We start from the raw sequence: 24,701 nt of genomic DNA, 5'->3' as shown, positions 1-24,701 counted from the left end.
GCAATCTGTGAGGCAGGGCTGGACCCATGGTGGTGGTAACACCTTCCCTGCGCTGCAAGTAATTGTCCTTGGCCATCCCCACTTTTCTGCCTTCTTTCTTTTGTGAAAAATAAAGGTTGAAATATTGCTTTGGATCCCAACATTTAACCTCGTTTGTGTTTTAATCTCACTTTCGGGTATGTTTAGAATCTAATTATTTCCTCAATTGTGGATCGAGGCAGACTCGCTTCTCCTCGCTTTAAGGGGGATCCAAACACCCCAGCACTGGGCTGGAGTGGACTGGAAACATTGGATTCTTTGACGGAAGGCTTCTCGTCCCGTTTTCTCGCACTCAGGAGCTGCCATGCGACTGGGAACGTGCGGTGCCGAGGGTGTCCCGGGGGTGTCCAGGGGCTGTTTCGGGGCGTCCCGGGGCTGTATCGGAGTGTCCCGGGGGTGTCCACGAGCTGTTTCGGGGTGTCCCGGGGCTGTTTCGGAGCGCCCCGGGCTCTCCCCTCACGCCGGTTCCCGCGCCGGAGCACAGCGCCCCCATGCGGCTCAGCGGGGACGCGCCTGCCCGCGGCCCAGCCACGCCCCTTGTCCGTTGGCCCCGCCCCCAGCGCGAGCCCCCTGCTGCCCCCCACACCCCACGCCCGCCATGTCGAACGGGGGGCCCCGGGTGAGGCGGGGAGAGCGGCGTGAGGGGAGCGGCTGGAAGGCGGGAGGGGAGGAGCGGGCAGCAGGGCGGGAGTGAGGAGCGGCGGCCACTCCTCGTTCCGGGGCGCGGCTGCGGTGCGGCTCCGCCTCCCCCGTGGCGCGAGGCCGCCGAGGTGTCCCGGCTGAGGGGAGCAGGAGCAGGAGCGGGGCTGGCCGAGGTGTCCCGGGTGAGGGGAGCAGGAGCGGGAGCAGGAGCGGGGCCGGCCGAGGTGTCCCGGCTGAGGGGAGCAGGAGCAGGAGCGGGGCCGGCCGAGGTGTCCCGGCCGGGGGGAGCAGGAGCGGGGCCGGCCGAGGTGCCGCAGTTTGTGGCTGGCGGTGTCCGGCCCGAGCGGGGCTCCCCCGGCAAAGCTCTGAGCCCGCCGCGTCCTGCAGTTTTCCGTCCAGGCATGCGTGAAAACCGAGCCCATCGACCTGAAGGTTGTCGGGCCGGACGGCTCCGTGGTGCAGTTCAGAATGAAGCGGCAGACTCCGCTGAGCAAGCTGATGGAGGCGTACTGCAGCCGGCAGGTAGGCGCGGGCACGGCCCCAAGGGGCTCTGCCGCTCCGGCCAAGCATCCCCTGCTGCTGGAGCCCTCGCTGCTGCTCTGCCCAGATCGTGGAACATGCTTGTGGGCACACTGAGGGTGTCCAGGTGTGTGGGAGAATGAGGAGCTGGGATGCTGGCAGCTTCTCGTATGGGTGAATGGGAGCTGCCTCTTCCTCTTCAGGTGCTCCCTCATGTCCCGTGACAGAGTTACAAAAATTCCTCCAGTTCCGATCCTGACTTTGAGACAATTCACTAACCCTCGGTCCTGTCATGTGGAAAAACTTTGTCAACTTTGAGTGCCTTTTCTGTTTGGAAAACAGCGCAAAATAAATTCTTCTATGCCATACAGCTTCTTCATGGGCTGTTTCCTTCTCCCTTCCCGTGTCTCCTGCTGCCTACTGCACAGTTGTGACCTGTGTTCCACAGGTGTCACAGGCTGCTCCTCAGTGCATCCTCAACTGAAGGATGAATCCCCACAGCTCAGTTCCTGAGCCTGGAGCTCCCAGTTTTACTAGAGCAGAGGGTGGGCCTGTGAATGGCTTTGGAAACAGAGTCAGATTTAGTTTGCCCTTGTCTGTTACTTTCAGGATCCTTTCTTTGCTTATTCAAACTTCACACTCTGCCCTGCTCTGTGCCTGCTGCACCCTGACACCTCTCTGGGTTTTGGGAGAGGTACAGGAATTTTAGCATTCCTGTGTGTGACAGAAGTGTGAATCACATGGATTTTAGAGGGCAGAGCAAGGTCCTCAATCCCTGATGCAGGGAATAAAGACTTCCTCATGTGATTAAACACTGTCAGAACAATAGTGTGGTAACTCAGGTTTTAAGGCCCACGCAAAGTTACCAGCATTTGACCTTCCTCAGTGTAGACAGCAAGACACCAGTGTCCTGGTGGTTAAATCTTAATCAGAGAATCACAGAATGGTTTGGGGTTAGAAGGGATTTAAAGCCCATCTAGTCCCACCCCCTGCCATGAGGGCACCTTCCACTGTCCCAGGGTGCTCCAAGCCCTGTCCAACCTGGCCTGGACACTTCCAGGGATCCAGGGGCAGCCACAGCTTCTCTGGGCACCCTGTGCCAGGGCCTCAGCACCCTCACAGGGAAGAATTCCTTCCTAATACTTAATCTCAATCTATCTTGTGTCATCCCCCTTGTCTTCTGAGTGTTAATTTTGTTACCATGGGTTCTGACAGTAAATCCGTGAATACTTGGTGTGGATTCAGAAATCAAGCGTGGTTTCTCATATATGACTTTGCACTTGCAGGGCTTGTCAATGAGGCACATTATGTTCCTGTTTGATGGGCAGCCCATTAAAGAAGCAGACACACCTGCACAGGTATGAAAAACCCTCTTACTGCAAATTGCTACACAGATATTCGGGTGTCTGGGTGCTGATCAAAGGGGCTCGAAATCAAAATGATCCTGAAATAGTTGCTGTGAGTTCAGCATGTTGCAACAAACTTGTGCAGGGTGACTGATGGAAAGTGTTTCATGTCTTGGTTAATTAAAGTTATTCCTGAAGTGCTGATTAGGAGCCATGTGCTTTCGCCACCACGTGCTTTTCAAGTTTTCTGTATTACTTACAGTTTCTATGTTTTTAACATGTTAAAATAATTGCTGTGTTACTCCCTCAGCTGGAGATGGAACACGACGACACGATCGAAGTGTACCAGCAGCAGACAGGTGGAGGGGGCTCAGACACAGCATCTTTGGGAGAGCAGTTTGAGGATCCTCATCACACCTCACTCTCTCGTCTGTCCTTGGATTTGCTGTTTCATTAAGGAGCAAATGAACATGCCAGTCACACAGGGCTCTCTGAAACTTCACAGGATATTTGCCAAAGTTGCTTGTTGTCTTTGACATTCTGAGTGCACAAGTCAAAATAGTATCTGCAGGGATTGAGCTGTGTCTGAATTTAACCATTTAAAGTTCAGGTTAAGTCATGTGTGTTGTCTCTCTGTTGTTAGCCTTTTGTAAAAATTTACTGTTTGTATTCTCTTTTTTCTTTCTTTAAACTTGTGGCCATTCATTCATCTATGTGTTGGGACACTGAGTGTTCTTTCCTGGCTCTGGTTGGTCTTGTCTCTCTGTTTTAACTCAAATTATATAAATAGTTCAATGTATTTTCATGCCAAATGTGAGCGTAAAAGCTTCCTTTTAAGATGTGCCTGAAAGAAGGAACACAGATACAGGTCTTAAGTTTTTAGCTGGTGTTACAAATTCAGTCAGTCCCTGGGGCAGCACCATGTCCTTGACTGGATCTACAACACAATACAATACTTAGGACAGGGTTTAAGTACTTCAGGTTTACAGGTGTTTTTTCATATTATGATAAAGTAGGCCAAAATAAACTTTTTTAGTGCAGAAATGGGATTTTTTTCTTTGGCGTGCACTATTGCAGAACTGTAGCTAGCAGGGCAGCTGGTCCAAAAACTTAATGTTTGTGATAGAGTAAGCTGTGGGGTTTTTTTTGGTTGTGAAATCTCATAAAAATCCCATCACTGAAATTCTAGCTGTTTGCTGAGGGCTGGACAGCATCTGTCCCTTTGCCCTGCTCCCTTAACTTTGACTCTTTGTGGGCACTGGAACTTAACTTTGACTCTTTCTCTGTGGCCTCAGGTTTCTTTTTAATACCTCTTTTTGGTAGACAAACTTGGTAAACTGGGGTGGGAGGAAGAAATGCCTTTTAATGTCACCAAATTGTGCAGAAGAGCTAGTGAGGAGAGACACTGAGATGTCTTCAAAATAATAATAATAATAATAATAATAATAATAATAATAATAATAATAATAATAATAATAAACAACCCAACTGCTGTCCTGCCCCTCCGGCCTTGCTGAGGTTTAATTATTTGTGTGGTGGTTTGGGCTGCACGAAGCCCGTTCCAGAGGAATTTTAACTCGGGCTGTCCTGCTGCTCCATGGAACCACACCCAGCCTTTTCTCTTCCCATCTGTCCGCGCCGGCTGTGCTCCTGCTCGCTGAAATCTCTCCGGAAAGGCGCTGTTCCCCTCTCCACGGCGGCGGGAGCTGGGTGGGCTGTCCGCGGATCCACCTCAGGGTTCGGGCCGCTGCCCGCGCTCTCTGCGGCCATCCCGGCGGGAAAGGCCCTGTGGGGGCTTTTCCGCAGGGTGTGCGCAGCTACTCCCCCCGCTCCGTGGGGCATTTCTGTGGCGGATTATCTGTGTTTCCCTCCCTGTCGTTTCCCTCACGGCGCTCCCGCCCCGCCCGGTGCCGGCGGGAGGACCGGGCGCTACCATAGAGGCGCGGCGGGCGGATAGAGCGCCGCCCCCGCCCCGCCCGGCCGCGGCCGCTCTGGCCGCGCACCCGGAAGCGGCGGCGGGGCCGCGCCATGGCGGGGACGGCGCTGAAGCGGCTCATGGCCGAGTACAAGCGTGAGTGGCGCTGCCCGGGCCCCTCGCGCTGCCGGGATCGCTCCCGGAGCCCGGCAGAGCCCGCGGGCCGGGCGGGGCCGTGGCGGCCGCCGGGCGGGCCGGGCCGCGGGCCTCCCTCTGGGCGCCCCGTGCCCGCCGGCCGCAGGGTCCTCTCTGCCTGCCTGCAGAGCTCCGGGGCGGGCTGAGGGTCCCCGGGCGGGCACGGGGCACTGCCGGCTTTGAGGAGGCTGTGGGAACGGGGTGCTGCCCCTGACCGCGGGGACAGCTCGGTGTGCGGGTGACACCTCTGGAATCCCCTGGTTCCGGGGCCTTAGGGGGAGCTGGCAACCCTGGGCAAGCGGCCAGTTATTGTGATGCTTTTCCCTGTTAAATTTTCCATTTGGAACAGAGTACAGGTATGGAAATCTCTGTTGCAGAGCTCTGTTTTTATGTCAGAGGTAATTAGAGGTGTTTGGCAGGGCAGATGCCCTCTGGTTGTGGCTGCCCCATCCTTGGAAGTGTCCAGGGCCAGGCTGGACAGGGCTTGGAGCAACCTGGGCTAGTGGGAGGTGTCCCTGCCCATGGCAGGGGCTGGAATGAGGTGGGCTTTAAGTTCCCTTCCGACTCAATCAATTCTGTAATTCTGTGAAGTCCTCAATGGAAGCAGAATGGCCAGTAAATGGATTTAAACTCGAATTTAGTAATGAAAGGCATAGTTTGTTTAAAAACCAGTGTGGGATGTGGCTGCAGTGATGCTCCCCACAGGGACCAGAGGCCTGCAGCAGTGGGCTGCGAATCCCTCTGGGAATCCCTCTGGGATGGCTCATCTGTTCCCTGATGGGTTTGAGACAGGTCCAAAGGTGCCTTCTGTTGGCAAGAAATACTGGTTTGTGTACCCAGGTGCTTTGGGGCTTTACTGCTCTGGCTTTTATTGACAGCAAGGAAGTGGAATGGAGAAGAGAAACGTTTGCTGGGGCTGGGCTGAAAGAACAGGCTCTGTGCTCCAGGGACGGTCACTGACTGCTCCCCAGGCAGGGATGGCATTGTTTCTGCCATCATTCAGTGGAATACTCCAGCCTGTGTGAGAGCATCTATAGGCACACACTTGCTGCCAGCACTGTGCTGTTCCCAGGCTGCTCTGCAGAGCACAGCTCCCTGAGCTGAGCTGGCACACAGGCTGTGGGCAGCCAGGGCTCCCCACCCAGCTCGGGCTGCTGCCACTGCCAGCTGGTGACTGGGGAAGTTTGTGCTGACAGTGTGTGTCCTGGAAATCTGCATTTTCCTGTTCTAATCCAGAGGCAGCGACCTGAAAAACAACCACAGAAAGTCTTGGCTCTGCTTCAGTCCTCTCCTATCAATCCCCTAAGTCTCAAAAAAGGCATTTATGATCCTTTGTTGTTGAGGAGCACAGAGGTCTTACTGGAGAGTCTTGTATGAGCAAAATCTTTAGGAAAAACGATATTAAATGACCTCAGAAAGATTCTGACTTAGTGCCACATGCAGACATGAGGTGACTCTTCTCTGCCTGGTTTCCCAGGGTAGCACTGGTCATGAACAGAGATAATGTTCTGTCTGTGATCTGCCTTTACAAGCACTTTCCCATGCCCAATAAAACACAGTATTGTAAAAAAATGAATGTAACTGGCACAGTGCTTTCTGGAAACCTGAGCTGCAGCAGTGCAGTAAAACAGACATTTTGGTGTCTCTGGATCCCCCTCTGCTGCATGTTTGTTACTTCCCTTTAGCACAAACCCCAGAATCAAGCCTGTACAACCTTTCCCTAGTGTTTCTCTAAACAGTGGCAGTTCCTCGTAGCTCTGCAGAATCTCTGAGGCCTGTAGAGATTTTCAGCTAAAGTTATTATGAAAAATAAGAATAGCTCCTGGTTGTAGGTAGTTCTGCTGCCTCTGTTTGCAGAGAAGGAGCAAGTCCTGCCTTGGGACAGGGCTGGAGTCTGAGGTTCAGCTCAGTCTGGAGCTTTTCCCTCCTGTGGATGTGGTTGCCCTGGGTGAATGTGGGCATGGGAGTGGTTTCCAGTGACCCTCTCCTGACTGCTCACCTTGGGTGAAATCTTGTGTGTGTTATGTACAAAGGTGTGGACACATCTTTTTTCTTTACTTTCCCTCTTCCCCTCCATCTCTTCCCTTTTGTTCCTTCTGGTAGTGACAGTGGTGTTGGCAGTCAGTGCCTTGCTGGTGGGTGTATTTTCCTTACCAGACTTCTAATTCTTTCCATTTTTTCCTTTTTCAGTTTTTGTCTTTCATCTTTTTCAGTGCATGCACGCACACATGTTTAAGTCTTAATTTAAAGATTTATTGTTTCCTTCTGTGAAAAATTCTTGACATTGTGAGGAGTTTCTACCTGTTGGAGCCCAGATATATTACTGCATTTTGGGAGAGGCTGTGAAATTTCATTGGTTTTCTTTCCTTTTGAAGAAGGAAGGGAAGCTGTGGGCATACAGATGATATGGATTGGGTCTCTTGTCCTCATTTAGATCTTTGCATTTTTGACTTTTTGCTTTCTGAGATTTACTATCTGCCAGAACTAGTTTGGCTAAAGCTTTAAAAAAATCAGATCTTAAAAAGGGCATAATTTTTATTAGACTGTGTCTGATGTTAAATCTAGATGTGTAATAGTATTAAGGCCTGACCTGTCTCTCAGTAGCTTATATTTGTGAGAGTTAAAAGATGGAAACCTTATTTTTCTGTGTTTACTGGTTCTTGATGCCACATCTTGAAGGTGTCTTATGCTGGCTGAAACTTCAAGTCTAAAATGAGTCACTCTGGAAGAATTAAATCTCTAGAGAGCTGAGAACTGCAGTGCCTGGTTGTGTGCACTGGATTTCCTTCCTGGTACAAACAGGCAACAAGGCAGTGGACTGTAATGCCAACAGGTTTCTTTGGAAATGCTGTCAGGTTGAAAAGAAGAGATTTGTGTTAATTGTGAGATTTGGGAAGTCACAGAAATAGTAAACCTTCTGAAACTGGCAGGGCTTGGGAGTGGGTACCTCCCATCCTTGGTGCCTGGGGAGAGTTGTGTGGAGTCAGAAGAAAACTGGCTGTTTTCAAGCATCTCAGTCCAAATGCTGTCAGATTCTGCAGTGAGCACGTACCCATAATATTTCCTGAGTCCTGGGCTTTTAATCCCCTTGCAGGTTTGCTAAATGGCTGCAGTTTTTAGGAAACATACTGTTGAACTTCTCTTTTAAGGATGATCTCAGTCTCTTCGGTGCTTTAACAAGATGTGTTTTCAGTTCTCCTGAGAACCATTTCCAAGGTGCAATTGGCTGATAATGACTCCACAAAGAGCAGTGAAATGAGAAGGAAGGCACTGTGTGCTCTGCCCTGAATTCCTGATGGAAGCATCACACTTGTCTGGTGTCAGCTCTGTTTTAAGCTCACAAGGTCTGGCTCTGCTCCCAGGGAACAAATAAAAAGTTGCACCTGGGGAGGTTTAGATTGGCTATTATGGAAAATTTCTACACTGAGTGGGACTGTTTGGCCCAGCTGGTCTGTCAGAGTCACTCTGCATGTGATCAGAGCATTGGTTTTAGCCTTTCACTGCTTTCTGCTGCTCACTTATAAATAATTGGACACCCCCCTGACATTGTGTTGAAGTGTTTTGGAGGCTCTGGTGAGCTGTAGCAGCTGATGCTGTGTCAGCTCCAGTGGTTCATGTTCAACAGGGCTCTCAGTTTCCCTTTGATCAACTCTGGGGCAGTCACAGGGTGGGATGTCACTGTCCCCATGGAGACCTTTCTCAATGACCAGGTGCAGTCGCTCAAAATCAAAGCTCCTGTGCCCCTGAGTGTCCAGATTCTACTTTACCCGATCCTTAAGGATGGAAACCTTTCTCTGAAGGGGGAGCTGAGCAAGGGAGTGGAGAATTGAAGCTCTGTCCTCATGAAGACCCTTTGCTCTGTGGGCTTTGGCTGTTTATTGCCATTGCTCCTGTTCTCCTTGGAGTGCTGTATGACACAATTCCATGTGGCTGCCCACCACAGGGAAAGCTGCTGCCAGCTTTTCCAGGGAAGCATCAGGGGATTTTCTTCTCAGAGAGAACCACAAGATGGAGCAAAATGATTCCAGGAGCTCCTGTGTTTGACATCCCCCTCTTTCTGTCTAAAAACATCAACAAGAAAAGCTATTGGAGACCCACTGCAAAGCTGGAAAAACCTGCCATGGAATGCCAGGACGTGTGGAAAACAGCAGGGCTGAGTTTCCATCTGCTGCTGGGCTTTGGAACTTCAGAGAGGGCTGTTCCAAGGTTAAGGGCACTCTGAGCAAACTGAAGATCTCTCCTGGCAATGCATCTCAGCATCTTGTTTGAGTCCTGCAGCAAAGGAGCTGTTGTGAGACAGAATCTGTTCTGTGCAGCACTGCCCATACAGCTTTCACCTACAGCCTGAACAGAAATTAGCTCAAGTCTCTCTGGCTGTGAACAGAAATTAGCTCAAGCCTCTCTGGCTGTGTTCTGTGTGTCACTGGCCATTGATTAGGAAACACTGTGCTGGATAAGCAGCTGGCAGTGTCACCTCCTGCCACCACTCCAGCAGCTGCCCTGTGGCTCACTCAGAGCCTTGGGGTTGGTGTTGAGTCCTCAGGACTGCTGGCACAGTTGGTTTTCTGTTTGTGGCTGAACTGTGCTCAGCTGCTGCTGCTGCCTCCCTGCAGAACATCAGAACCTAGAAACTGATGGTCAGTCCACTAGATAGAGAAAATCTGGTTATTTTATCAGCATGTGGTGTACTGGCCTTCACCAGCCTGAGGTAAGGGGCTGATGCTGAAGATTGTTCCATGAATTTGGAATTGTATTAGGTTTCTAGAGAAAGTGAGGATTCATGGATCCAAACTTGCCTGTGCAGCTATGGCTGTTTTATTGATGCTTCTTTTTTCTTAATTCACATTTTCCAGGCCATGCAGGAGGTTGGATTGAATTCTCATGTGTCTGCTTCTCCTGTTTTTGTGTCGTTCTGGGTTTTGCACTGAGGTGCATCAAACCTGAATGGTGCAAAGAGGTTACAGGAATACAAACTTCAGGCTGTTACAGGATCCAACAGATACCACAGGGGTGCAAGAGAAGAGTGTTGTTTGTGAAATGTTTTTGTCCTCCTTCTCAGGTTTAAATTACTGCCTCTGAGAAGACAGAGGACTCAATGATCCTAACAATTCTAACCTAAACAATTCTGTGATTCCAAGGCTAGTTCTAGGAGCCAAAAAAACCCCAAAGTGCCAGATTTGTCTAGAACACAATTAAGCAATGGAGGTGGGGCCCTTGTGCTAAGCCATGGCCACTCACACACCCCCTGAAATGTTTGGGCTCACAAGTCACCTCAATCTTCCTTGTGTTTCTGTTTTTGCAGAGCTGACCCTGAACCCACCAGAAGGGATTGTGGCAGGTGAGGAGCTGAGCAGGGTTTGTGCACTCTGGAGCTGTGACCTTGTGTTCAGGTGGCTCTGAACATTGTTCTGTTCTGTTTCACAGGTCCCATGAATGAAGAGAACTTCTTTGAATGGGAAGCCCTGATCATGTGAGTTAAATACTGTTTGGTGGCTGAAATGAGCAGTTGCTGTGATGAGCTTCTAGGAGGGGGAGAATGTAAAAAAGTACTGTCAGTTCTGTATGGCATCAGCATTGGCCTGCCTTGGGCTGGAAATCTGGACTTCAAACAGAGTGACAGAGGCAGCCTTGGTGATGTGTACAACTTGATATCATAACTTCTTGTGCAGGTGTCATAATAATAAGCTCACAAATTTGTCAGGAATCCTCATTTGAGTTTCCTTGGGTATATGTTACGTTTACAAACACTGTAGGAAACAAACAGTTGCTTGTAGATCACACATACTTGTTGGACATTGCCTTACTGCAAGTGCAGGACAAGTTTTGAGGTGAGCAAAATACTCAAATTATTAATGACAGGAGAAAAAATCAATGTCTAAAATTAGTTTACTTACTATTAATTTTTTTTCTTGAAGTATTGAAAGGTTCTGATCAGAAAAAGTATTGAAATTTAAGTAAAAATTCTTTTGAAGTTCTTTACACTTCATGAATCGTTTGGTGTTGTCAAGAGTTGAATGCAGTGCTTTTGTGTAGAAAGAGATTCACTCTTTTGTTGGTGAATAGCTTGATCCTGACCTGCTGTGTTTTGGAGGTGATGAAATTGAACTCCTTTACAAAACTGTGTTCTCTCTCTTCCACTCCCCAGCTGATGGGTGTGGTTGTTGGTAGCAAAATTTGCCATGAAAAGACAAAATCTTTTTGCCCATCATCTGACAGGTTGTCTTCTCTCTTTCTTGTACTCCTACTCATGCTGTACCTTCTTTGGGAACTTTGAGTACATGGAATAACTGGTGATTTTGACAAAATAAAGTTCTAAAATGCTAAAGGAGAGGAAAAAAGACGTTTGTCACTCACATCTGACAACTTATGCAAATACTGCACAATAAAAAGATGAAGAAGCTCCAGACCACTGAGTCCATGTTGAAGCTGGTGGTGTGTTGTTAGGGTAGATCCTGGCTGTGTATTTCAGGATTCTTTTGTTGAGAATTGGTGATTTCCTTTCCTTCAGCCAGGGCTGGTTGTCTGCAGGACTCTGGGGGCAGCAGGCAGTGCCTGCTGTGATCTGGGCAGGTTTTCCCTGCAGCCACCAGTGCTGACTGGGGAGATTCTCAACCTGGCGTGGGTGGCAGAGTTTTCCTAGCTGGGTTTGCTTGGAATGTGTTGTCTAGGGATGAAAAACAGGATTTCTGTCTCTTGGGCTCAGGCATGCAACCAATACAAAAGCTGCAGCGAGTTCCCTGCTCCACACAAAGTGGCTGTGTGGGTGATCCTGCTGCATGGCAAGCCAGAGCCTCTGAGTTATTTTAGACCTTGGTGAGTGGAGGTTTGGATTACCACTGCTTGTTTGCTCATTGATGGCAAGAGTTGGCAGATGCCTCTGCTTATGTGCAGTGATTTCTCCTGGGATAACAGGTTGTGCTTCCTGGTGGCTCAGTCCTCTCAAAATAAACACTTAGCATGGAAATGGGTTGTTCTGTTGCCTGACAGCAGAGATTTTGGCTGCAGGGTCTTAGGCTTTCTGTGAGAGGCATAGTCAGCACATCTGCTTTGTAATGGGCCAGATTTCAGGTCAGACAGCTGTGATTGCTGGGAGTGTGGAAATCCCAGAGGGTTTAATGCACTTCTTGGAACATAGAAGGAAATTCCTGCTCATTGGTACTTCCTCCGAGCAGACTGAGTAGAGGTTTCCTGAGGGATGCTCAGAAGTACTTCTGAATTGCCTAGAAAATACCTTTTCTGATGTTTCCTGTCACATCCTTAAAGAACAGAGGAGCTGCTCTGCAGACTTGAAAGGCCTTTAAAGTGCTGAGTGTTGAGCTTCAGGTCTTTGTCAGCGTAAAATGAGAGGCGGAGGTGCTTTAATTTTGGTTTCTGTATTGTGTGTGTGTCATAATAAAGTTATATTTTAAGATCTGCTCAATTTTGAAGGTGTGATACAATAGAAACATGTTTACCCCAAACACATTTGGTTACTTTCATCTCTTTACAAACCTTGTTAGTAGCAGTGTTTGCAATGCATTTGGAAAGTAAGTTACATGACTTGTTTGTATTTGTCTGTGGTGGTCTCCTCCAGTGTTTTGTAATCTCAAATGTGCTGTGTGAGATGCAGGGAATGAGGTGTGCAGATGAGAAAATGGGAGTAAAGCTGCCTTCAAATTTTTAGACAGATGAAGTGCAAATGGTAAGAAACATAATTGTGAAAAGAACAGAACACTTTCTTTCCTTCACCCAGTTTATATAAAGCTGGAGCACATATAATGGTACATAACTTTGAAAAAGAGACCTAAGAGAGAAAAGACATCTCTCATTTATCAATTCAAAGGTAGGCTGGGTAATGTTACATAGATTGATGTAAAAGCTTGACTTGGAGAAAAAATAATGCATTTTTAAATAATGGAAATAATAATTATTTGTATCTCCAGTGTTCTTGTCTGCAGCAGCAGTGCTGGAGGAATGTGAAACACATAAATATTAAGACCATAATAAAATAAAGGAGAGAACAAATGTTACACTCCTAAAATGAGTGGGATGGGCACAGAACTGAAAATACCCATGTGAAAACCTTCCTGAAGACCAGAGGTGGGGAGCATTGTTGAAAGCCAGGTCTTTGCAACATCATTTCAGGAGAGTTTGCCTTATGTTGCTCAATTCCCCAGTGCTGGGTGAGGTCCTTCAGGCTGTGTTGTCTTCATGGATTTAACATTTCAAGGCCAAGTTTTGCCCTCTTTGGCTGGCACGTACAAGTGTGCTGCTATTAAAGTTTATCCCCAAAAGACACAAAAGCACGCAATGGTTAAGAACTTTATTAGCCTTAAGATTGCTTGAAAACAAAACAGTAGAAATTGAAGACAGCGTATCACAAAGCTCTGTAGAAAGGTAATTAGATCTATAATTAGGCTTATGACTTTTGTTTCCATTCCCCTTTTGGGCATCTGATGATTGTGGGGTTTGGTGTTTTTCCAGCATCTTCTTACAAATAAGCCATTTGCAAATGTATGTGAAGCTGTGATTATAGAATTAGAATCACAGAATGGTTAAGGCATCAAATCCAACCATTCCCCAAGCACTGACAAATCCACCACTAAACCATGTCCCCACGTGCCACATTCACATGTTTTTTGAGTGCTTTCAGGGATGGTGACTCCACCACTGCCCTGGGCAGCCTGTGCCAAGGCTGAACAACCCTTTTGGGGAAGAAATTTTTCCCCGTATCCAACCTAAACCTCCCCTGTTGCAACTTGAGGCTGTTTCTTCTTGATTTGTCTCTTGTCCTCTGGGAGCAGAGCCTGATCCCCACCTGGCTGCACCCTCCTGTCAGGCAGCTGTAGGAGAAGGTCCCCCCTGAGGAGCCTTTTCTCCAAACTAAACAATAGCTGTCCTCCTCAAGCTACTTCTCTCTCCTATTTGGAAGGTACCCACCACTCTTCTCTGCCCCTTGCATGAGTTACAGCCAGCTCCTGGAGGTCAGAGCTTCTCATTTTCATGTTTTGTCTTCTTGTCAGCTTTGGAATCACTGCAGAGCAGCAGCTGCCATGCTCTTACCTCCCTGGCCCTGCCAGTGTCCTTTGTGAGCTAAAAGTGATGCTGTCAAGTTCAAATGCTGAGTGTTTTGTAGTTGCAAATGCTGTCTTGGATTAACTTTAATAATTTCTTTGAAGTTGATCCTGGCAGCGTTGAGTGGCTAAAACAAAAGCATTTTGCTCACATAATACAGGGACTAAAATGGAGTATGTTGGGTTGAGTGTATTTGACAGAAGAGCCCTTAAGGCTGTGGGTTTGCTCTCAAAACAGAACATAGACACCCACCAGCTTTTCAATGCCTGTATGTACATACTCTCAGAAGTACAACAATAAGCCTTTAAAATGCAGCTGGAATTAAAATAGTCAGGAAAAAATGCATTCAGTTTACTCTCAGATGTGAATTGAATCCTGACTAAATTTAGGGAAAAGGCTAGAAAGGGAACAAAGTGGTTGAGACAGTTTAGCTTTCATTCTTGCAGAATGTTGGTGCATTTCTCTTACCTTACCTACCAGTGTCAATGTTCATGTTTAAATCACATTGTTCTTATGTTTATCTACCAGCCAAGTCTTTTGAATCCCCAAGTTTGAGACAATAAGTCTTCCAGCACTTTAGGATTTGCTGCTCTCCAACTTCAATGTTCTTTCTGGCATGGAGAATGTGGACTGGGAGGAGGAAGCATGAATATATTCCTAACCCTTATTTCCCAGACAGTGGAACCTTTATTTGAGCGGCCTTTTACTAAATACATGAGGTTTCCTTGGCAACAGTTTTTGGTGCTGAAGCTTTTTTCATCATCTTTCCAATCAAGGGAAATCATGTTTGTGTTACAACTTCCAGATGGTTCATCAAGTTTGAATAAATCATGACTAATGATTTATTACTTGTTTTTTTGCTCACAAATAACTTGTTTTTTGCTCACTTTCCACAAGTGTTTTATGTAGGCAGGATAAAATAGTTGTCTTTATGTTCTCAACTCAACTGCACTTTGAACTAGATTCTGAACACAATAAGGAAATGTTGCTACAAGGGCCCTGATGAAGCCATTTGTTCTCCACCTGCACAGGAGGGAGGGCAAACTCAGTAGCTGAGGTCTGCAAAGACACATTGTTGTCCTGCATCTCTTCTGACAATTATGGTCTCTGAGCCGTGTTTTTATTTTTACAAACCTTTGCTGTGCTTTCTGCATCAGACAGTGATAAGTGTGTGGTTGTGCTAGATACTGGCAGTTGGGATCTCTGTGGCATTTATAAATTAATTTTGAGCTCCAGCATTTGACATCTCTGTCTTGCAGAGCATAACAGTATCTTCAAAGGCACAGGAGTCCCACACCTGCCTCTGCTTTCGCTTGACGTGCAGACACTCAAATCCTGGAACATGCCTTGGAGCCAGATACTCCAATTATATCCAGACACACCCTGCTAATTAAACAGTGTTGTGACCTTCCTAGTAATTTAGCGTGCAAGCTTTGATTTCCCCCATGCCTCCCAAGCCTCATATTTGGGATTTAAGTTTATGAGGTGTGGGGTGAGAGCACCTTAACTCTTTGTTTCCTGGAGAAGATGATGTAACCTGTGCCTCACACGTGTCATTAGACACGAACTTGGGTGAAAGAGCTGTCTAAAACATTGGTGAATAACATTTTATCTGTTTCTAGGGGTCCTGAAGACACCTGTTTTGAGTACGGGGTTTTCCCTGCCATCCTGAGTTTCCCGCTCGATTACCCGCTGAGCCCTCCGAAGATGAGGTTCACGTGTGAGATGTTCCATCCCAACAGTGAGTCTGGTGCAGCAAGCATGCTGCCTTGTGCAGCTTAAAAAGAAACTTTTGCAGCAGGAGAGCTGGCATCCCTCCCAAGGGTGGTTCTCTCCTTTCCAACCTCGAGCAGGCAGCAAGAGCAATCAGCTGCCCGGCAGTTTTGCTCTGTCTTAGGGTCCTTTTATCTTTACCCATTATTCCTCATTAAACTTGTGCTCATCCAACAAGGATTCCAGCAAATTCCATGCCTTTAAATCTTCTGTACAGGATGTGAGACTTAGTGAATTCATGCAGGCTCTTTCCAGACATAGAAACATAGAATATGCTGAGTTTGGAGGGATCCATCAGGATCGTGGTGTTCAACCCCTGGCCCTATGCAGGACACCCCAAGAATCCCACAATATGCCTGAGAGCATTGTCCCAACACACCATGAACTCAGTCTTGCTCTGTGGCTTGTATTTAATGTTGTTTTAATGAATGAAAAGTTGTTCATGGGTGCAGCATGGCTTTTGCCCCATGAAATCACAGGTTTAACATTTCTGAGGGGGATCTCTCTGAAATACAGTGCTCTGTCCAAGCAGACAACACATTTACAGGTGTTTAATATTAATACTTTGCTGATCTTTCCTCTGTGATACTGAGTTAGAGACCTTCTCCAACCTTAGTGAATCTGTGATAGTGACAATATTACCTGAAGACTCTTCAGTGGGAGTAATTTCAGTGACAAGAAATACATTTAACAAGTTTGAGCCCTGGACATGAAAAAAACCTTAAGTTTTTTTCAAAAAAACCTTAAGGTTCCTTAAGGAAAAGGCAAAAGCTGTGCTCCTGCCTAGTGCTTCCTCTTCAGCTGACATTCTTGCACTTGGAAAACACAGGTCATAATCTCAGCTGGGAACCAATTTATTTCACCCTATATACAAAGAATTTTGCAATTTCTTGAAGTTTCTTAGTTTTTCCCTTCTGGAAGCACCACCTGTGCAGGTCCTTGCCCATTTAATCCACATCTTTGTTCTCCTGTGGAGGACACACCTGCATGTCACAGCACAGAACTGTGTGGACATGCCCAAGGCAGTGTGGCATCACCTCTGGAGCTCTCATGTCACAACAGGGCACTTTGGCACTTCAAGCAGTGTAGCCATGTCAGCACCTTGCTCCAGCTGGGCTAATTCACCCAAATTTCTTGCCAGGACTGGTCTCCCTGAGCAAATCCTTGTCCCTGCAGCTCCAGCTGTGGCCTTGGCTTGAGGTTCACTGCTTGCAGCTGTGTTGTGTGCAGCACTGCCAGGAGGAGTGGGGTGTGGAGAAGCACAAATTGCCTGACTCCTGTATTAAAGAGTGGCTTTACACATGGGTGTTTCTTCCATGGGATAATTGGAACACACTGGATGGTCAGCTCAGCTCTTTAAAACCCTGTGTCTTGGAGTTTTCTTAATCTGAAGCTGAGCTCACCTGAAGTAGACACTTGAATCTTCCCAGCTGGGGTTGTGGTGGGCTGCTTCTACCCAGAAAGGCTGAAAAAAGGGGTGGCTGGGCTGTGCTTTTTCTGTTTATTTCTCCCCCTGAGAAATCACAAGGAAAATGTTTTAAAAGTTTGGTGTGTCCCCTCATCTTTGCAGTTTATCTTATGTGAAGGGGGAGCTGAGATACCACAGAACTGTCTTTTCTTACATTACAGTGACCTTGGATACTCTGGAAAAAGTAACTAAGTAGTGATGAATAGCATTGCTTGCATTGCTACTGGGCATCAGTGTGGGGAGATCACAGGATCGTAGGTGGTTTGGGAAGGATTGTGGGAAGGGACATTAAAACCCATGGCAGGGACACCTTCCACTGTCCCAAGTTGTTCCAAGCCTTGTCCAGGCTGGCCTTGGACATTTCCAGGGATGGGGCAGCCACAGCTTCTCTGGGCACCCTGTGCCAGGTTCCCACCACCCTCCCAGGGAACAATTCCTTCCCAATATCCCATCGAACCCTGCCCTCTGGCAGTGTGCAGCCATCCCCCCTTGTGCCAAGTCCCTCTCCAGCTTCCCTGGAGCTCCTTTAGGCACTGGAAGGGGCTCTGAAGTCTCCCTGGAGCTTTCTCTTTTCCAGGCTGAGCACTCCCAGCCTGTTTCTGTGGCCTCCTTTGGACTCGTTCCAACAGCTCCACGTCCTTGGGTTGGGGCCCCTCAGCTGGACAGGGGTGGGTCTCACCTGAGCAGAGGGAGAGAAGGTCCATACATCTTCCTGCAATCAGCCTTTGATGTCCTGGCTGTGCTGCTGTGTTCCAGCTGTTTGAAATGAGGCACTGCACAGGCACAGGAGACTCCCTCAGCAGGGAAATCCCTGCTGCCAGTGGGTTCCTGACTTGCAGGAAGTGCTGATTCAGCACCTGCTGTTTTCACCTCTTCCAGCTATGGTTAGACCAGCTCCAGTGCCCAGCCTGGGGCTGCAGGAAGGACTGTAAATGAAAGTCCTCCTCAGTGCTTGGGCAGACATAGCTGGGTGCATGGAAGGAGCTGGAAATGAGCACAGCTGCTTCCAGCAGTCATTCCCACCTGGTTTGTCTTGCTTCCCTGGCAATGGCACCAGCTTGGTCACCTGAGGAATGGAAGCCCTGAAATTATTGTGCTAAAGTTGTCATTCCTCAGGAGCCTGCCATTTAAGAGAATTAGGCCACTGGTAGAGCAGTGTTTTCTTGTGAGGTGCCTCTTCAACCTTTGTTTAGTTTCATTTCCAAGGCAGTGGAGTCCAGTCTCTGTGAAGACAACTTGTGCTGTTGCAGACACTGTTGATTATGCTAAAGGTGGGAGGGGAAGCACCTGGATCCTTAATTCATAGGTTTCTCTGTTTCCAGGTGCTTTAATGTAGCCGAGCTTTAAGCAAAAAAAAAAACCAAAAAGTACTGGGAATTCTTCTGATTGCACCTCAGTAATGTTCAAAAAAAGATCAGTTCTACTGTTCATAATATATTTAACATAACACTTTATTTTTTTCTCATGTTTATAATATATATAACATAACACTTTTCCCTCCTTTGTGTAATCCTTTCCATGGTCACAGTCCAGTGGAGGACTCCAGTGTGCATTCAGTGCATTCATTTCCATTTAAGTGGGACTGATTACCTGCTTGGAGCTGTGTCTGTGCATAAATTCTTGCCTTATTCCACCAGGCTGCACCGTTCATTTTTTCCATGGAGCCTTTCACTGGTTATTAAATGCCACCAGTGCTCCCAGCAGGCACTTGGGGAAGGAGTTTGTTAGCTTTGCTTAAAGAAGATTTGTCCTGGGGTTTTGTCTTTCATATGCTGAAAGAGGAAATTTAAACCTGGATTTAGTTTTAATCACAGAAGAGCTAAGTCTTCAGGCTGATCTATGCCCAAGACAGAGAGCATCTGAGCATTTCCACTAAGTAACAAGCAATCCTGTGTGCTTTTTGTGCAGTTTACCCAGATGGCAGAGTGTGCATCTCCATCCTTCATGCTCCTGGGGATGACCCCATGGGCTACGAGAGCAGCGCGGAGCGGTGGAGCCCCGTGCAGAGCGTGGAGAAGATCCTCCTGTCAGTTGTGAGCATGCTGGCAGGTGAGCACTGCTGTCCTGGCAGCCCTCCTGAGTCACTGCCTCTTGCTTTTGGCTTTGTTCACTGAGCAAAGCACGTGGAAAGCTGCTCAGCAGCAGCCACAGGTCTTAAAGCCCTGGGATTTATTTATTTATCTATTAGTGAACCAGTGCTCTGAGAAAGGTGGAAAAAATTGGAAAAAATGGGATATATTTATTTATTAGTGAACCAGTGCTCTGAGAAAGGTGGAAAAAATTGGAAAAAGTGCAACTGAATTAGTAGCAGGTGTTCCTGTTTGGGGGTTACTGCAAGGCTTTCCTTCCAGGTTGGTAGCAGCTGGGACAGTAGTGATGGGTCAGCTGGACAAAGCCCTCTCTGTATTTGCTATGCTGTTCTTTATGTTTTAAAGCTGTGGATTACAGCCTGTGTTGGAATTGGCTTTGGCAGCTGAAGGGTTATCAGACCTAACCAGTACAGTAAACTGGAGTCCATGGCCTCTGGTTCAGAAGCCAGCACACTCTGTTTCTCTTTGTTGTTCCTGGCCTGGGAATGTGCCCTGCTCTGCCATCTCTGGTTCAGAGGAAGGCTTCTTGAGAAGAGACCTGGGGTGAAAAACTCTTTGTGGAGCCTTTGAAATGGTTTTTCCTAAATCTAACAAGGGCTGTGGATCACCTCTGTCATGTACAGCTCTCTGAAAAATGATTATTTTCCACACAGTGGACAGAGCCACTGAACTGCCTGAAGAGGGCAGAGCCATGTCCCTCAGAACTGGTTGTGAAGGATAAATGGGTTTAGAAGCTGCAAACTTGGCCAAAGAGCAAGCAACAGATTCCTGCATGGGACTCTTTTAGCTTTGGAATAGTCACCTGCAGGTGGGAAGCTGTGCAGACAAATAGTACCCATGGGATTCCCAGCCAAGAGCTTGGTTTGTGGTGCAGCCTCACCTGGACTGGGAAGTCTGGGAGCCACCTGCTCTCCTTCCCTGCCTGTGCATCCTCTTTTCCCATGGCTTTTGGAGCAATTAGCCTAAAACACCAGTGGTCAGGGTCTTTCAGGGTACTGGAAAACTATGAGCCCTGGCTCTGCAGTGTAAGCCCAGGTGTAGCAGGCTGGGTGACCTGCACATCTGCTGGTTTTTCAGGTGGACCATCAGGATCATGTGGAGAAGGATGGAACTGAGATACTGCCATGAACTGGCCTTGTAAATCCTGGGTTTCAGCTCACCTCCATAAAAAATGTGGAGCCCCTGGCACTTCAGCACTCCATGTGCTTCATAAAGCATTCTGAAATCATCTGATGAAAGATGTTGCAGAAGTGAAAGCATATTCCATGGGTTTCCTTGGATTGTTTTGTTGGTTTTTAATAGAACAAGCCATCCCAACAAGTGACAACCTGTTTGGATGGCCTGCTTGGAGTGTCTGGAAAGCTGGAGAACAAGAAAAAAAAAATTCTGTGCGGAAAAACACGCTGTTTTAAAAGCCCTTGACAGTATTGGGGGTGCCACATTGTGTTGGCCATGTGCATGGTGGGGCTCCACTGCTGAAAGCACAAACAAAAGAAAGTCCTGCTCCTGTGCCACTTGTTTCCTAAACTCAGATTTGTTGTGATATCCTTTCTTTTGTGGTTGGTTAAATCAGAGCCTTTTGGGAGTGCAGGAGCTGTCACTGGACTTGCTTAGTGGTGTTTCTGCAGTCTCAAGGAGGGGAAGTGTTTCAAAGCCTTGGGGAAGTGGCATTTCTGAAGAAGCAAGAAGCTCCATTGCCCACCTACCTTTGTCTTTCTTGTTTCAGAGCCAAATGATGAAAGTGGAGCCAATGTAGATGCCTCCAAGATGTGGCGGGAAGACAGAGAACAATTTAACAAAATTGCCAAGCAGATTGTGCAGAAGTCACTTGGACTTTAAGCTCACAGAGAGACTGAAGTGTTTTGTATTTCTCTCCACCTGGAAACGAGCAGTGCTCAGTGCTGGTACCAAAAAGGAAAACTTTGTAAAACTATTGGCCTAGTTCTTATAATTCGTTATTTATTTACCATCTCTTTTCTTCCACTGCTCCAGAGAAGCCTCTAGTTCACTCACTAAATTGTGAAAAAGGGATTTAATGGTAGAGAAAAATACAGAGACAATGCTGTTTCAAAGGCTGCTTGCTGCTGCCTTACTTTGTGGTGTGGAAAGCCTGGAGACTTGGCAATCTGCAGCCCTCCCTCACCCATCTGCTGTTGGAGAGCAGTGCTGCTTTGGATCGTCTGCTGGCAGAATTAGTTGTGTTTTTATAGGTAGCATTGCATCTGGAGCAGCAGTAGGCAGGAATTACTCTATCCATTCTGTACTTGTTAGGTTAAGGGCAGCAGTTGCAGTCAGATCTGATTTGAAGAGTATAGTTAGCAGGAGAGGCTGTAAAGCAGGGCTGTAGTCAAGGTGTGTTAGCAAAGAAAGGAACTGTAGGGAGTGAGCTGTGAGGACTGGCTGGGGGTCTGGAATGGCCTGGTGTTCCCATGTACCACTGTGAGTTTGTACTGAGCCTTTGAGTCAGTGTTGGCTTGGCAGAAATCCCAAGAGCTGCTTTATTAGTCCTTGAAGACACTCAGTTGTAAACTTGACACTCAGAGGCATGAGGTGTAAAGGCTGGATTGTGCAAGGTCACCTGGGTGAGGCAGGTTGGAAAATCCAGTGAGGATGTGTTTGCTGGGCTGGGCATGTTCACAGCTCTGCAGGAATATCAGCTCACTCTGGTGGCATGTGAGTGTTGAGAGGGTTTGGCACTGCTTTGCCATTCCAGCCCTGTCACCCATTTCCAGGTGAAGGAGCCAAGGTGAGCATGATGGACTTACAGAAGTGACCTGTGGCACTACACTGAGTGCTCTTGTGCATTAAATGGGAGCCAGAGAGCATGGGCTGTTTGCTGAGCATGGCACTGTGTGTGCTTTGGACATTTGCAGTGTTGTAGCCAGTGTGAGGAGTGAAATCCAGCTGGTCAGTTCCTAAATCTGCTGAGGGGCCTCTGCTGACCTTTCTGCTTTGCAAGCCAATCTCGTGTGTTGGTCCAAATTTCTCCAATTTACTACAAGCAATAACATGCCCACTGATAGCACATGGAATCCAATTTTGTTGGCAGCTTTAAATGGGCTAAATTTGACAAGGGCTGGTTTGTTTTTTTGGTTTTTTTAATGTGAAAAATTGTGATGTGGAAGGAGTCACACCATGAAGAAAGCTTTACAGAGGCGATGGTGTGCATGTGTGTGGTACAACTGCTCAGCATTTCTGTCTTGCTGTCTGTGCTGCACATCACACTTTGCCATCGTTGTGCACCTCTGGAGAGTTGTATTGCTACAACCTGCTGATTTTACCTCCTTGTAGAAGTAATTGTGGCTTTGATGTCGGGGTGGAAGTGGGACTGGACATAGCTTGGGAGCAGAGATGATGAAATAGTGTTGTACCTAACTAGTATTTCAAGGCATACAGGAAAATGTAGCACTTTATGCAAACTGGGAGTGTTTTCTGGAGTAGAGGGAGGATTGTTCCTGGGAGTCCTGCAGCCATCTTTGGGAACAACCCTGGAGAGCTGCAGGAGCCACTGCAGAAACACAGATGTGGCAAAAGTGGGGTTTGCTTAAGTGCTGAGTGTTTCATTCATGTGTGCTTGCTCATTATCTTGATTTTATGGTGGGATTTAGTCTGTATACTGAAAATAAAGTGCTTATATTTTCTCCTTTTATAGTTGTACATGAATGTGTTGCAGTGGGTGTTGTATCTGAGTAACCACACGGCCAAGAGACTCTTCCAAAGGGGTGCAAGGGCTCATTGTAACCCAGTTAAAACATGGCACACTTTAGGAGTGAAAGAGCTGACATGATTGCATGGACTTTCCAGGAAAATGTCTTGTTTCTAATGCTGGCAGTGGCTGGGTAATTCAAAGAAAACTAAGAATCTAATGGTGGGCAGATATGGTGTAGTTTTCTCCTTAGGAATGTCGTTATATCCATGTGTCTGGCCTAGGAAGTTGTGGTGAACATGCAGCAGGTGAATTCATTCAGAATGTGCTGGTATCAGCACTTGGATATGAGGAGGACACGTAGCTCATAGAATCACTGAATGGTTTGGGTGGGAACAGACCTTAAAGACCATCTGGTTCCACCCCCCTGCCATGGACAGGGACAGCTTCCACTTGAGCAGGTTTCTCACATGCCCACTTCCCACTCAGAGTCCTCAAATCTCTGTTCAAAAGTAAACAAACTTTCTTTTTTAAGTAACTGACATGCAGTGGGCTTGCTGATAGCATTTGAAGCCCCCCAGTGACTATATCTACCTCTCAGTGTTAAAGGTGACAAAATGTGGGCAGGAGTTCACCTCAGAGGACTGAAACCTGGTGTCGAGGTGAGAGCTGTCCTAGCTGGTGGCTGTTTACTCAGCTGAAGCCAGTGGGTGAGCATTTGTGTTTGTCAAAAGAAATTCATTGCTCATTGTGTGCATTCAGGAAGGAATTCCTCCCTGTGAGGGAGGTGAGGCCCTGGCACAGGGTGCCCACAGAAGCTGTGGCTGCCCCTGGATCCCTGGAAGTGTCCAAGGCCAGGGCTTGGAGCAGCCTGGGCTAGTGGAAGGTGTCCCTGCCCATGGCAAGGGCTGGAATGGGATGAGCTTTAAGGTTCCTTCCAACCCACACAATTCTGGGATTCTATGGAAGGTTTGAAGGTGGCAATGTGGTTGGCATGTTAGATTCCCTGTTTCTCTTTGCCAAAAAGAGCTAAAACTTCATTATTCTGCAACAAACTGAATCCTTGCATAAAGCAGGAGGGTTCAGCTCACACAGTGGAGGTGTGTGGGCTCCTGCTGTGACCAGCTGAGAGGGTTCCATGGCACAGACACCTTGCTGCAGGTGGGGAACACCTGAAGGTTAAAGCTTGTAAAGCTGGTGTGTAGCTCCTGGGATAGACTTCCCTGCAAGACTCCATTGTGTCCCTGAATGAACACTCCTGTTGGCAGGATGTGCAGTAGTGGCCAGTAGCAATGTTTTTCTGAGCAGTTGTGTTTTTTCAGCCTGAAACATTTACTATAAAACATGTTCCTTGGGGAGTGTCGGAGCTCTACAGGTGTTATGCATGTAGGTAAAGTATTAAAGATTTTTTTTAAAAAATCCTTTTCTCTGGATTGTATTTGCTTTAGGCTTTTACATTTAAAAAAAAAGAACCCCAACCAAACCCTTCAACAAAGCTGTAAAAATGCAAGCAACATCCTCTGTCAAGCCTTTGTATATACACACATCCACACACGCTTACTGTTGTTTTCCCTTGGCAGAGGGGCTGTGTCAGAACACACACAGTGGGCTGTGAGACATCCATTAGCTGGGTTGGTGTGCCTTTGAAAGTGTGAGAGGCGTTGGAGCCACATGAAACGGCTGCAGCTCGGGGGCAGAGCCAGCCCCGGGCTCCCTGCCAGCTTTTTTTTTGCCTTTCTGGGCTGATATCTTGGGTGGAAGGTGGTGTTCTGCACTGGGATGGATGCAACAGGGAAGCTCTGTGCCAGGTGTCTTCCTGGTGAGGATGCTCTGTGTGTTTTCCCCCTGTGGGAATGGAAAGCAGAAGCAGCACAGATCTGAAATGTCCCTTCCCAGTGCCAGCCGTGCTGCTGATACTGGGATTGTCATGGATGTGGCATTGCAAGGGCTCATTGTCCCCTCTCCTGCTGCCAGGTGCCACCTGATGTCTTGGGCACCAGAAGTGCTGTGCCAG

General features: G+C 47.6%; 2 protein-coding genes across 4 annotated transcripts; both read left to right on the top strand.

The window, feature by feature from the left end:
- The first annotated feature begins 594 nt into the window (after window positions 1–594).
- Window positions 595–3,590, top strand: LOC135309592 (small ubiquitin-related modifier 3-like). The gene is made up of 4 exons (XM_064435707.1): window positions 595–658; window positions 1,069–1,203; window positions 2,487–2,558; window positions 2,857–3,590. The coding sequence occupies exons 1-4, from the start codon at window positions 638–640 to the stop codon at window positions 3,001–3,003; spliced, it is 375 nt and encodes a 124-aa protein (XP_064291777.1). The 5' UTR covers window positions 595–637; the 3' UTR covers window positions 3,004–3,590.
- An 899-nt stretch (window positions 3,591–4,489) lies between these two features.
- UBE2G2 (ubiquitin conjugating enzyme E2 G2) lies at window positions 4,490–22,688 on the top strand. 3 transcript variants are annotated; one of them, XM_064435704.1, is made up of 6 exons: window positions 4,490–4,617; window positions 9,959–9,994; window positions 10,081–10,126; window positions 15,333–15,451; window positions 18,860–19,000; window positions 20,768–22,688. In XM_064435704.1, the coding sequence occupies exons 1-6, from the start codon at window positions 4,575–4,577 to the stop codon at window positions 20,878–20,880; spliced, it is 498 nt and encodes a 165-aa protein (XP_064291774.1). In that variant the 5' UTR covers window positions 4,490–4,574; the 3' UTR covers window positions 20,881–22,688. The 3 variants fall into 3 exon arrangements, with proteins under 3 accessions (XP_064291774.1, XP_064291775.1, XP_064291773.1); XM_064435705.1 differs by lacking the exon at window positions 4,490–4,617 and adding an exon at window positions 4,717–5,012; XM_064435703.1 differs by lacking the exon at window positions 4,490–4,617 and having other exon boundaries at window positions 5,048–9,994.
- The last annotated feature ends 2,013 nt before the right edge of the window (window positions 22,689–24,701 follow it).

Source organism: Passer domesticus, chromosome 11 (assembly GCF_036417665.1).
Source record: "Passer domesticus isolate bPasDom1 chromosome 11, bPasDom1.hap1, whole genome shotgun sequence".
Taxonomy (NCBI): domain Eukaryota; kingdom Metazoa; phylum Chordata; class Aves; order Passeriformes; family Passeridae; genus Passer; species Passer domesticus.
The sequence above is the reverse complement of the archived record's forward strand: the minus strand, read 5'-3'. Positions and strand labels throughout refer to the sequence as shown.